Below are 13,759 nucleotides of genomic sequence, written 5' to 3'. Positions count from 1 at the left end.
GTTTTTAGATGAGTCAGAGTTATTTGAAGTAGGTCAGTGTTCATCCAGCTCTTGGTGTAACCAACAAAACTGCTGTTAGTACTCTATTCAAATGCTAGCAATACCACCTGAATACACACTTTCCTCAGAATGAATTTAATTACCTGCAATATCAGATTTTTTCCCCCTAGATTCCAAAATTAAAAAGTGCATTTATAATTCAATGGGACTTGAAGAGCCAGGCTTGAGTTAACGGCTTTCAAGGAGAGAAGCCCTTTTAATGCTTCCACAGACACTCTCTATTAGTTTATTCAGATACAGTATGAGAAAAAATTACTTACATAAATAAAAAAGATAGTTAATAATATCACATTCTGGTATTTAAAAGACATCATTTCCTATGGAATCTCTAATGCTCTAAAGAAAAATAAAATTTTGTTATTTTCTTGAAGCCAAAACAAATTTTTACTAAATGTAACATTAAGGACACAGAAAAATTACATGACTTGCCTAAGGTCACAGAGAATGGCATTTTTCTTTTATTCTTCTTCTTCTTCTTAAGCGAAAGTGACCACTTTCTCCCAAATGTTATAATTCTGGGTTCTAAGTAACAGCATGTCCTTCCCAAAGATGCAGGACAACACGTGAGTAAAAACATCATGGCTGCCAAGGCCAGGCTGTCTGGAGTTAAGCTGTCACTTGCCAGCTGTGTGATCTTGTGCAAGTCATTTAGTCTTTCCATGTCATGTTTTTCACATCTGTAAAATGTGAATTATAATAGCGCTTATCTTATAGACTTGTAAATATTAAGTGGGTTAATCTTTGTAAAGGGCTTAGAAAAGTGCCTGACACATACCAAATGCTATGTAAGCGTTTGCTACTATCCGAATACTTTCCTGACGCTGGCCAGGTGGCTCAGTTGGTTGGAGGATTGTCCTATACACTAAAAGGCTGCAGGTTTGATCCCTGGCCCATGTACCTAGGTTGTGGGGTTTGTCCCTGGTCAGGGTGTGTGTGGGAGGCAACTGATTGGTGTTTTCCTCTCACATTAATGCTTTTCCCTTTTTCTCCCTCCCTCTCTCTCTAAAATCAATAAACATATTCTCAGGTGAGAATAAAACAAACAAAAAACAAACCACTGTCCTACAATTCTCCTTAGGAAAGAGTTGCTAAGTGTTCATTCTTGTTAAGCAGCACAGTCAGTGGCCAGGGCCTCTGCGTGCAATGCAGAGTTCTGTCCTGGGATCTGCAGTGCTCTGCACACCTGCTGAGCCCAGTGGTATAGGACATTCCCAATTCAGGCTGGAGAAATTACCTTTCCACTTCAGAGAGGCCAGAGATCATCAGCTCTTTTTTACATTTGGGGAACAGAGGTACTAAGTAGATTTGGGAGGCTCAGTTAGAGAAGCCCTTATTCCAAACCCTCCATGTAGACATCTGCCCATCTATTTAGTTACTCACTCAACAAATGATATGAGTGCTTACTATTCTTGGAGTAAACAGATGAAGACTATTCAGTCCTATCCTCAGATAACTCATTTGGATCGTATATTCTGATAATCTATTAATTGTTAAGACACCCCAATACTTAGGTAAAACAGTATTTATTTATTGTGTTGATGGTTTTGAGGGTCAGGGATTCAGGCAGAACATAGCAGGGATGATTCATCTCTGCTCCATGATATCTGGGGCTTCAGCTGGAATGGCTGAAGAGGCTGTAAGTGCTCAATTGAGACTACATGTCTGGGGCCTCAGTTCTCCATGTGGCATCTGTTGGGGCTGGAATATCCAACTTGGCTTCTTTACTCCTCCTCTAGTATGGGGCCCAGGATGGCTGAGTGACTGTGGAATGGCCCACATTGCTCCCTTTGGTGGCTGCAGGGTAGATGGACTTCTTACATGGCAGCTGGCTTCTCTCAAAGTGAGGATTTCAAGAAAGAGCGTTCAAAGAGGCCCAGGCAGAAACTGCAAGGCTTTTTATGACTTAACCTTAGAAATCCCAGAATGTCATTTCCTTATTATCAATTAATCAAGTCACTAAGAGCAGCCCAGATTCCAGAGGAGGGAAGGAATAGACCCCATGTCTTGATGGAAGAAAAGTATAAATATACAGAGAAGGAATATATTAATGCGGGTCATCTTGGAGACAAGGAACTCCATCAAATGATTCTGTTCAGAAGAGATATTGTAAAGCATTGATCCTTTCCACATTTAAGGAGCATCAGCTTTTTTACTTTAAACTTCTTCTTTTTCATGGGCATGGACAGCAGTGTGGTGATTGCCGGGGGAAGGAGGTAGGGGGAGGTGGAGAAGGATATGGGGGGATAAATGGTGATGGAAGGAAGCTTGACTTGGCACGGTGAACACACAATACAGTGTACAGACGATGTGCTGTAGAATTGTGCACCTGAAATCTATATAATGTGGTTAACCAATAAATTCCATTTAATGTGTCATCCCAATAAATTCCATTTAAAATAAATAAATAAATAAATAAATAATAATACATTTCCTCTTTTAACAGCTGATTATGAGAACCACAATTCACCTTAAAAGTGGTAGTATAACCACTGATAATATCTTCAAAATGTTATTGCTTATTCGAAGCATAGAACCTACAAATGTTTCCTTTTGATTCAGTGGCAGTGGCCTATTTACATTTCTTTAGCACCTACTATGTCCTAGGTATTTCTTTTAGGCCTTGGGCACCTGGCTGGACCCTTTTTTCCATGGATACTATCATTACACCTTGTCTCTGTTAAATGCTGTCTGTAAGGGACGTCTGTAAAATGCGTGCATGCTTGGATCGAGCTGCAGTGTGCCCTGGTTGTCACCTGCAAAAACAGTGGAGTGTTTTCTGGTGCCCTCATCTCTTTTTGGGGTCTGTTAGGAGAGGAAGAACAACAGCAGCACCTTCCAGAAACTAAATAACAGAAATATAACTTCCCAAAATACTGTTCTAGTCAACATCATTCTTGATATACCTTGGTTTGGGCCCCTTACTCAGATGATCCCGACGGACCATTAATTGGTTTGTTCACTATATGTTTCTAATCCAATCCCCACAGTGTTGATTAAATGGTGCTTCTACAAAGCAAACATGATTCTATCACATCCTTCTTAACCCTGCAGGGCCATCCTGCCAACTCTTGATATTTCTGGAGCCTGTATGTTTTAAGGAAAACACTAATCTTAAAATCCTGCTGAGGGATTTGAACTTCAGGATAAACGAATGATATAACTTCAGAGCAACCATTTTACAGATGAAGAATCTGAAGCTTACAGAGGTAAACTGACTCACTCAGATTATGTTGTAGCCAAAAGCATCAGAGCAGGGTCTAGAGGACAAGAGAATCAGGGAGGGAGAATCTTTGATAATAAATTATATGAATCTAAATATATAGGTTCAACTCAGTGTAACAATGCAAAGTCAGTCATTTGTGGTTTAAATGACTGGATACAAGTGGAGATTTCTTCTGCTTTGTTATTGAAACAGGATCCTAAAAGTCATGTGTGAGAAGACTAAGTTATGTGATTTGAAGGATCCATTACTTTCCAGGAGTTACTCCCTAGCTTATCAGATGCCCAAAGTTCCTTTTAATTAATTAGAAGGGAAATAAATATTTTCAACAATTAGAAGTCCTATGAGCAATTTGGGATAAGTGATGCTTCACGTTAAACTCAGGCTTAATTGCAACTGACTGATGTGGATGGTTTTCAAAAAGCACTAGTTGAATAGAAAGTTGGGGACGATGTGAATGGAACACACAAAAGTAAACCAATGAATGGGATGGGATGAGTAAACTGATTTGCCCAACTTTTTACTGAGGGTCAACTTCAGATACAAATGGCCTCAGTCAGCTAAGGCCTGTGAGACATGGCACATCTGATCTTACTTTAGAGTCCAGCCTAGAGAAGTTGTTCACTGGGGCTTTTCCTAAGGGCTCCTATCCAGCGATATGAGGTAGTTAGAACAATCTTAGAGAAGCTCCCTGTAATTGGGCAGAATGCACACACCTTGATGGTACAACCTGTTCAATAAATTTCACTTACCACTACTCATAGAGTAGGTGTTTCTTACTTTTGTTCATTTTCTTTTGTTTTACTTTTTTTTAAAAAACCTACTGTAGAATCTCAAGCTAGATTCAGTAAAACAGAAGGCATATATACACATACGAAAGGAAACATGGGGTGTTGGTGCCATGGAGTAGAAGGTGGTAAGAAAGGCATTTAGTACCTATTATAAGGGATGTTTTGTGCTATACATTTTATATGTGGCATTTTATAAAGACATATTAGCCTAAGAAAATCCTAACTAGACTGTGACTCCTTAGATGCAGGTGCTGTACGTTATATTACTACATATTCTGTCAGTGCTTGCCCAGACGCCAAAGATGGAGGCTTTTCCACTACCCTGTAACCTTGAAATCCCCTCCATTAACTTTATCTCCTTCTAAAATATTATACAACCTTTTATTATGCTTATTAGTTATTATCTATCTAATCCTGTCAAAGTGTAAACTTCACAACAGCAGAGATTTCTGTCTATTTAGTTTATAGGAGTGTTTTTGCCAGCACTGGGAAGACAGTAGGTGTCAAAAAATATTGTTTGAATGCCTGAATAATATTGGCTGAATGAAAAAATGTCATTAAAAATAAAGGGAACATGGAAATCTGTCAGACATTCAAGGGTTCCCAGTTTCGTAAAACCCAACTGCAGAAATGATAGAGCTGCGCACTCCTGTACAGCAGTCATTAATCATGGGGCAATTTAAACTTAAATTTATTACAATGAAGTAAAGTGTAAAATTCAATTATTAGTCAGTCCAGCCACAATTCCAATTCAAGTACTTAGTGCTTGTCGGATAGGACAGCAGAGGTCCAGAACATTCCCATTGCCAGAGAAAGTGCCATTAGAGAGCACTGCTCTGGAGGCAGGCACAGCTGCCAAGCTCCTCACATAAGGCTGGGACTAGCAGGACATTTAGGTGACAAATACTGATCAGTGTCTCTGCAATTTCTCTTTTTTACTTTGTCTTTGGTTACAAATGTGCCCAAAAGGAGAACTTAAAGCACTGCCAAAGGATAAGGGGCTGCCACATGGCCAGGTATCTTTTTGCTGCCAAAACTGTAAGGAAAACATCCTCAGAGTTCATTCCAAATGAAATTCCATCAACAGCTATTGCATCGATCCAGGCAAAAGGAATATCAAACTTTGTATTGCTTTAGGCCCTGTGAAAAGGACAGAATCAGAGCTGACTGAGATGCGTGGACTCCATGGAAGGCAAAAAACATTGGCACCTCTTCAACTGACTTGCTTTGAAAGTTGGTCCAACATTTGTTCAGAGAAGTCCTTTAGGCAGATAAATTTCTTAGGCCTGTCTAAAAGATTTTGTCTTCACATTAGAGTAAGAGTATACATCCATTGCACTTGAACTGTAAATTTCTTTTTCTGCATGTTATTAATCTGTCACAGTAATCTTTCCTCTGAGCCCAAATGTGATCTCAGAGTCATTCTCAACACATCATCGGGCCAGGAAGTCAGGACCAGTTGATTATTGTTGACACTCAAGATGAAAATGATTTGTCATCCCTGCACTAGAGATACTAAAATCTCAAATGGTAAAAACAAAGGAGATCATAAAGAACTCCAAATTTTAGATCTCTAAGACACTAAACTGTGGCTTCCATGAATTTAGAGAAACCAATTCTTTACTGCTTACTCAAGACCTTGAGCAGTCATTGCTCAAGGTCTTGACAGACACTTGATTTACACTGAATATCTCCATAAAACACAATAAATGTGTCTATCAACTCTAGGACAGTTGTCCACCAATTAGGACAATAAAAGAAAGACTTTATTAAAACTGAATGGACACTTTTCTAGACAACATTAGTTCAGACCCATGTTGTCCTTGGAATGCTACTTTAATGCATCTTTAGTGTTTTTCTGGTTGAAGAAGCTTTATGGCAGATGATCATGATTATATTTAGTTTTTATAAATCCTGTCATCCACAATCAATATTTGAGAATCACATGGGAAATCTGGAGAAAATCCATTAAGTACATTGCAAACATTGTTTATTATCAATGATACCACTGGGCAAGATGTTAATCCACTCTATTTCTAGCAGCTGCCTATTCTAATGTCAGCCAGGTTGATTCAGAACTCATTTCCTCTAAGGTAGGGGCATTAAATACCAGGGAATTTTATTATCTGTGCCTCCCTCAGACATGTTTTAAACAGATTTTAAAGCTCTCACTACTTCTTTCTTTTCATGAGAGAGAGGCTTCTTTTAATGAGAGAGAACTTCAGAAAAAAATTTACTAGCAATTAAGTGTCTAAAGAAGTGTATATGCTGTGTTGCATATTTCAAAGTTGCTTGGAGAGTAGATATTAAATGTTTTCATTACAAGAAAAAAGTTTTTTTGTAACTACGTAAGGTGACTAATTTACTAGACTTGTTATAGTGATCATTTCTCAATGTATATAAATATTCAATCCTTATGTTGTATACCCAAAACTAATATAATGGTATATGTCAAATAAACCCCAATTAAAAAAATAAAAATAAACAATAAAAAAGAAGTGTAGATGTACATCGCATGTGAAGGCAGAGATGCCTATGGCAGCATATTGTGCTTGGACAACTGTGGGGAGGACAGTTCTGTTGGGATGCTGGGTGAATAAGAGGTTCATGGAGTTGGCTCTAGAGACAGGCTGGGGCCAGAATTCAGAGTGAGTCCAGGTGGAGGGATGTGGACTTAACCTGTAAATTAATGGTCTTCAATGGGTTCTTCAAAGAAGCCCCTGGAATTTTGAAGAGGAGCACCAGAGCTGCCTTAGAGCTGCCTCAGAGCTGTCTTAGCAGGTGAGAGCCTGGCAGAGAGGGAGGCTCTAGGCCAGGGGTTCTCCAAGGATGGTCCCTGGGCCTGCAGCACCAGCGTCTCCTGGGTACTTCCTTGAAATGTAAATCACTGGGCCTTAATCAATTTACAGAAGTAGAAAATCTGAGATGGATCTTAGCAATATGATTTTTAATAAGCCCCCTGGTTAATTCTGATGCAAGATAAAAATTGAGAACCAGTAGTTAGGCCTCTCACTCCAGTTTGAAAAGAATAAACTTTTGTCTTGTCTGTTTTATGTATTGCAGTTTTATGTAAGACATCATTTTAGAAGGGTTCAGGGGCTTTATAAAAGTGAAAATCAATACTACACACAAGGGGGAAACTGGGATTCTTACATGGCTGTTCATGTGTGTGAATAGACACACATGCACACACGCACATGAGGTCTGCTTGGAAAATGTCCAACCATTGTTAATATAACAAGAATGGTTTGTATGACATTGATGTAACCTGGCCACCAAGGGGAGTGGACTGGAATAAGCACGTGTGAATAAAGATGACTTCACAATACTAGTCAGTGGGGGCGGTAGAAGCCATTGAGTGATATGTACTGGGTGGCCCCCACATTCAAAATGACTGAGAAAATAAGGCAATGACCCTGCATCAAATTTTGCATTAAGCTTGAACATTCAGAAGGCCGCAGTGATGGGCAACTGGTGATTGGCAGCTTCATCATGACTAAGCACCTGCTCATGCATCACAACTTGGGCAGAGTTTTTGGGTGAAACAGCAAATCACCCAGGTGACTCAGCTCCCCTTATACAACCCAGATGTGGTGTCCTGCAACTTCTGGCTTTTCCAAAACTAAAATCACCTTTGAGAGGGAAGAGATTTCAGACTGTTGATAAGATTCAGGAAAATATGACAGGGCAGCTGATGGTGATTGGGAGAGCTGTGTTAGGTCCCAAGGTGCCTACTTTGAAGGGGACTGAGGCGTCATTGTCCTACGTACAATGTTTCTTGTATCTTCTTCAATAAATATCTCTATTTTTCATATTATATGGCTGGATACCTTGTGGATAGGCCATATCTATCTATCTATCTATCTATCTATCTATCTATCTATCTATCTATCTCTCTATCATCTACCTATTATCTATCATCTATCTATCTACACACACACACACAACAAAGTTTTGTCACACTGTCTTAAAGAACTTGTCCCCTTTACCAGTTTTCCTTCAATCCTCTTCAGATTGATTCTTTTTTCTGTGTTGGGTTTTATAAGGGAAAGATATATATTAGCTTTTCCTTGGTCATTCATGCTGACTCTTAGTTTAGATCTAGTTTTTTGAGGAAAAAAGGAGAGAAGGAGCAAGGGAGTTATTATATAGTCATTTTGTGGATAATTAACAAACATGGTTCCATTGAATAGGTTCTTGTGAAGAATGCTACACTCAAGTACCTTGTCTTCTGTGTTTTTGTAATACTTTATATCTATTTATTAAAGCACATGCCCTTCTAGTTATCTGTATTCATGCTAATGTTTTAATCTCCATTAAAAATCCATGATAGGGCCATGTCTCACTAATCCTCTAACAGTTTCATGATTAATAAATGTTAAGTTGGAAAACAGTTTACAAAAACAAAACTTTTATAATTAAGGCCACTAGAATTCTTCGTCTGTATAAGATGTTTCCCACTTTCCTTACTTCCCTCTGAGAAAGTTAAACAGAATCAAGTTTGGACATGCCTTCCTATAGAAAATTCTAGGAAAGAGACAGGTAAGATGAAACTGACAGGAATGAAATTGGACACTTGAAGTCAGCATGCATGGTATTTGTTTCCTTCTTTCTCACTTGACATTCCAATTATGTCTAAATCATGCTGGGATACAAACCATCGCTATCAATTACTCTCTCTCAGCAGATCTTATAGAGACAGATGATTGGGCTGTGACATCCTTCAGCTTTAGACAGAAATCTTGTGAGCAGCAGACGAAAACATTAGTGACCACTGCATAGAATGATATGTCTGTCCTAGGGTTTAGAAACCCAGACTGCACCTGGGTTTCTAAAATGACTTTTTTTTCCTCCTGTCTTTGCTCATTTTGGTATGTATTTGGAGAGAGACAAACTTCTGTCACATCTCTGCTAGGATATAGTTTTATAATTTGAAACCATGCAACATATTTTTCCTTTTTCATCTCTACTTCATGTTCCATTTATGCCTTTACCTCAGCTAATCTGAAAATGTTGGGACCCTTATAAAGATCCCTTTAAACAAGAAAATTAGATTTTTATTGGAATGTATTATCTATTCCCCTGTTCTCAAGAGCAAGTCATTGCTCAGTTTTTCTTCACAATATCAAGTACAAATTCCACTGGCACATAATATCAACAGCTAAAACTTAATTATCTCACCCACTAAAAATAAAGAATAATTATGCAATTAGTAGAGGTGCTAAATATTGCTAACATGGCAATCATGTTACAATATATACAGCATCTGGCAGAAGTAACACCTGCTTGTATGCCTGTTAGTAAGGTAATAATTTATAGTTTTAATTTGAACATTTCACGTACCATCATATGGTGTGCTTGAGTGTGATATTATGTTACATAATTACATGCTTATGATTTTGTAATAAAAAAGGGTGTTATTTGTGCTTGACACTGTAAATGTATCATATTAACACACTGTACACCTACAGTTTACATGATGTTATACATCAGATACATTTAATTAAAAAAGTATTAAGAGTATTTGGATGTTTGCCTCATTGAGAACTTCCTAAAAGTTACGAACAGACTACTTAAAAGCTGTTAGGTGTTCTGCTTCTGCAAGTTCTACTTCTTGCCCTGGGGTGTTTAAAGATGGTGAATCCAAATGCTTATTCAGGGACAAACATGCCAAATAAACCTAAGTATCAATAATAAAATTTGGTTGAATGACAATTATTCAGATGCCTTTTGCACACTGACACTTTTCATCTGTGCAATGCATGCTCACTGACTGATAAATTTCCCTGTAATATTAGACTTAGGTTGCTGATTACCAGGGAAAGTCATAGCTAACTTCAGTTTCAGCCACCTGCGGCCTGAGAGAAAGGTTTGCTTTAGTGGGTATCTTGCTTAGTCAAACATAGCATAAAATGGAATCCTAGTATTTAAAAATGTAAGTAATTGAATGTAATGCTAATTAGGCAGCACTAATCAATTTATGTTCGCAGTGTTTAGTCCTTTATGATTCAGAAATAAAATTTGGTAATATTCCTCAAGCAATGATGTTGGTTAAGGAAAGTGGAAGAAATCCCTCTTGATAATGAAGTCTCGGTGGGCTAATTCCTTTTTTAGCACACTACTGCAAAATAATGTTCTTTGGAAATAATTTTTTAAATTGGCTGCACATGTGTGGCTAGACAATTTCATTTCAAGCTAAATAAACATGATTAAGCCTGGCAGTTATTCAGATGGTGCAGAAACATTCCAAATTCATTTTATCATGATAAATTTATAATTGCTTTCCGAGAATAGCAAGAAAATACTTTTACCCATAATACTTTATAATTTTTTTTACAATTTTAAAGTTTTAATTTTAAGTAATCCACATACAAAATTATATCTTAATTCTTCATCTCCATACTAGTTATGTGCATGACTTCATATTCTTTGATAATCAGTCATGGTTCATATGTTTGTGTAGATCCCATATAGATTGTGCTCTTGCATATTTTGACCATAGAATAATTAGAACTAAAGCTAAACTTTAGTTTTAAAACTAAAACTGACAAATTAAAGGGGCATGGGATTTCTGACTCTTAGTTTTCAGGTTGGGGTGGGGTAAGGAAAAGAATCCACATAATGTAAGGCTGATCAGCCTGAACACTGGTTTACAAGCAGGAATGCACTGATTTTATCTTTTTGGAATGCACATAATATTAAAAGGATTAAGAAATTATAATGCAAAGAGGCAGCTGAAGGCAACTTAAGTGCACTTTTAATTTAAAAGAGAGAATTATTGAAGTACCTCTATATGAGAAATGCTAAAGCGCATACCAAAAAAACACATTTCAGTGAACTTTTATAGTACACCAGAAAGAACCCTGAGCTGGGATTGTGGGTTGTGTGATCTTGGAGAAGCACTAAATTTCTTCACATCTGTCTCCTAGGTTAAAAGATACAGAGTCCCACCCAGCTCTAACAGGTATAAGATTTCTCTGTTATCAAAACAGAATCAGGAATGGAAACACCAAATACTTTAACATTTTCAAGATACACAACCCAAAATAATGACAACAGACGCTAGGTATAGACTTTCATTGTGTATAGACCCAGAAAGCCTGAAATGCTGAGATACACAGCTTGTTTTTTCATTAGTTTTTCTGAAAGGAAGCATGCATCCTGAATGTAAACTTTACAGAAATACAGTAAAATAATTACAAACACTAGGAAGCAACAAATAAGCCAAAGATAAAAAGTGTATAAATTCTTTACTTATTTCAGAAAAAGGAACAAATTGCTATACTTGAATCAATAGGAACAATGGCTAATTTTTTAATAAAAGCAAAGCACAATTGAGGATCTTGAATTCTTACTGGTAACAGACATGGAAGCACTTGGGCAAATGTTCTCTTTCTTTATCTCCATAGCTAAAAAAGTGGACCAATATTTACTACCCAAGAAGAAGACAAAAGTAATTTAATTAAACTTGCTGGTAAGCAAACCTCAACACCATGCTTACAAAATTAGCTTTAAAAAAGAGTATCAAAAGCCTTAACAGGGCCTAAAATCACTGTCATTGTTTGCAGTGTTGAGCTGGAGGCCCTAGGTTTTCATTCTTCCTCCTTTCGCATAGTTCAGTCCATGCACTTACCAGGGGAGGGCGCTGAGTGAAGCGCTCACCTGGACCGCTGGCGGACATAAGGAAAGGACGGGAAGAGAGGACATGGTTTTGAGCTGCCATGCTGAATCTCTTTACTCTCAGGCAGGCTGGGTGGGAGAGAGGTAGAATGGGGAGTGTCCTGACGTTAGCAAGCTCACCTGTCACTTTTATTATTATAATTTTGTCCATTTAGTAGATTTCCTGTGAGATCTTTGAGGGTAAAAATAGTGTGTTATTCTTTTCCATATCTCAGTGCATGGCACACAGTAAACACTTAACTGTGGATTTGTAAAAGGGATGAATAAAGGTCCCCCATCTCCTTTGGGACTCCTTTCTCCCTCTAGTTTCATGTGTTCAGAGAATTGATTAGGTTAGGAAGTTCCTTATTTAAAACTTTGGTGGCTCCCTTGAGTTGTCCTCCTTCAACGCATTCACACCTTGAAGTGAATTTGATCTAGCAACCTGTGAGTTCTTGGATCTCTTGGATCTCCGGTTGGAGAAGAGGGCTCTGAAGGAAAGTCCTCCACGGGGCTGGGGGCTTCGGATTACTGAAAGCAGCCCTGGGAGCTGAAGACCAAGGAAAGGACGTGAGGGAGTCACAAGGAGTTTATTCAGGGCCAGAGTGGTTACCTTTACAGGGATTCCACTTCCCAAACCCATTCGGAGGGATTTGACAGCACATGCTGCCAACCATTTCTGTAAACATTTAGCATTTGTAAGCACGCAGTGGCGTGGTGATGCCCGTGTTTGGTGGCCAAGCCCACAAGCTGCACATCCCAGTTATTCCCAAGTTACTAACCTGCACTCTATGGCCCGGGTTAGCTGTGCTAATGAAGAAAAGAGACAGGCCTTGATGGCCCCCATTTTCCCCTTATTCTCTTTATCGTCAGTGTGGTCTAGCGTAGCTTTCACAGAATTTCACACTTCATAGGACATTTGGAATATGTTCCCCTGCTCTTCCTCACTGACCTCCCATGTCACCCATCTTAATCAACTAATACCCTCTCTTCCAAGCTTAGAACACAGGCTTTGCACTTACAGCTCTCCTATGGGGCCTGGCAGATTACCTACCCGCCTTCTTCTGAATATTTATGCCCAAATGCCAGGATGTCAGATGCCCGTCCACTCCCATCACAGACCACAACCGGCACAGGAGGGGTGTCTCGAAGGTACTCCAAGACAATTGAGATCACATTGGGTCCTCCTTCCACAATGAGTGCCACCACTGGAACGCCTTGACCGATTCCTGCATTAAAAAAGGAAAATAAAAGGAAAAAAGAGAAAAGAACACAAAGCCAGCACACCAAAGAGACAAAAAAAAAAAAAAAAAAAAAAAGAAAAAAGAGAAACAAAAAGCACAAACTAAAATTACTGAGCACAGGGGGAGGTAACAACATATGAGGGAATAAAATACTGAGCAAAAATTTACAGAAAACCCTTTAGGAGGATGCTCCCACCAGAAAAATCTATATGATTTTGCCCTTTCCCAACAATCCCCAGGATGCTGGGGTGTTAAGGCACTGATTACCACATTTTACAGGACAGAGCACAAGAGAAGGAGGAGAGAAAGGAATTGATTAGTAGATGAAGCCCTGGGCCAGCAGACAAAGATTGGAAAATAAACGTGATCTTAAACAAGTCATGTATGTATTCAATGGTTCAGTTTCTTACATGAAAAATGGGAAGTTAAAAATGCCCCCTTTCTGAAGCCAACACAGTGGTAAGAAAATGCCTAAATGGTTCTTCTTATTAAAGACTGTTAAAATCAGCTGAAGGCATATTTTAACTTGTTGAATGAATTACTGGCTAAATAAGGAGTTTATTTCTGACCATAAATGATCAGCTTGGTTGTTGATTCTTAACAGTGTGATAGTCATAATAAGGTGCCAGGAGACATGGCATCTGCCATCTGCCATTATTGCACCTTCATACTGAGCAAGGAGCCAGGCACATGGCAGCTGGTCAGTAAACATTTGTTGAATCCAGTGATTTCACAGTCCTTTCTTAAAGTATTTAAGCTGAACCACAAGACATTGCTGTTTTCAA

General features: G+C 38.5%; 1 protein-coding gene across 4 annotated transcripts in view; it reads right to left on the bottom strand.

Moving 5' to 3' along the window:
• Nucleotides 1–13,759, bottom strand: part of TRPM3 (transient receptor potential cation channel subfamily M member 3) — a 493,648-nt gene that overhangs the window by 169,508 nt on the left and 310,381 nt on the right. For all 4 annotated transcript variants that reach the window (XM_054583031.1, XM_054583028.1, XM_054583029.1 and 1 more), the window contains one exon: nucleotides 12,785–12,959. In XM_054583031.1, coding sequence (XP_054439006.1) covers nucleotides 12,785–12,959 — 175 coding nt within the window. The remainder of the gene's footprint in view (nucleotides 1–12,784; nucleotides 12,960–13,759) is intronic.

Source organism: Pteronotus mesoamericanus, unplaced genomic scaffold (genome assembly GCF_021234165.1).
Source record: "Pteronotus mesoamericanus isolate MK-2021 breed Mesoamerican mustached bat unplaced genomic scaffold, CSHL_Meso_final contig_73, whole genome shotgun sequence".
Taxonomy (NCBI): domain Eukaryota; kingdom Metazoa; phylum Chordata; class Mammalia; order Chiroptera; family Mormoopidae; genus Pteronotus; species Pteronotus mesoamericanus.
Note: the sequence above shows the minus strand (reverse complement) of the source record. Positions and strands in the feature narration are given on the sequence as shown.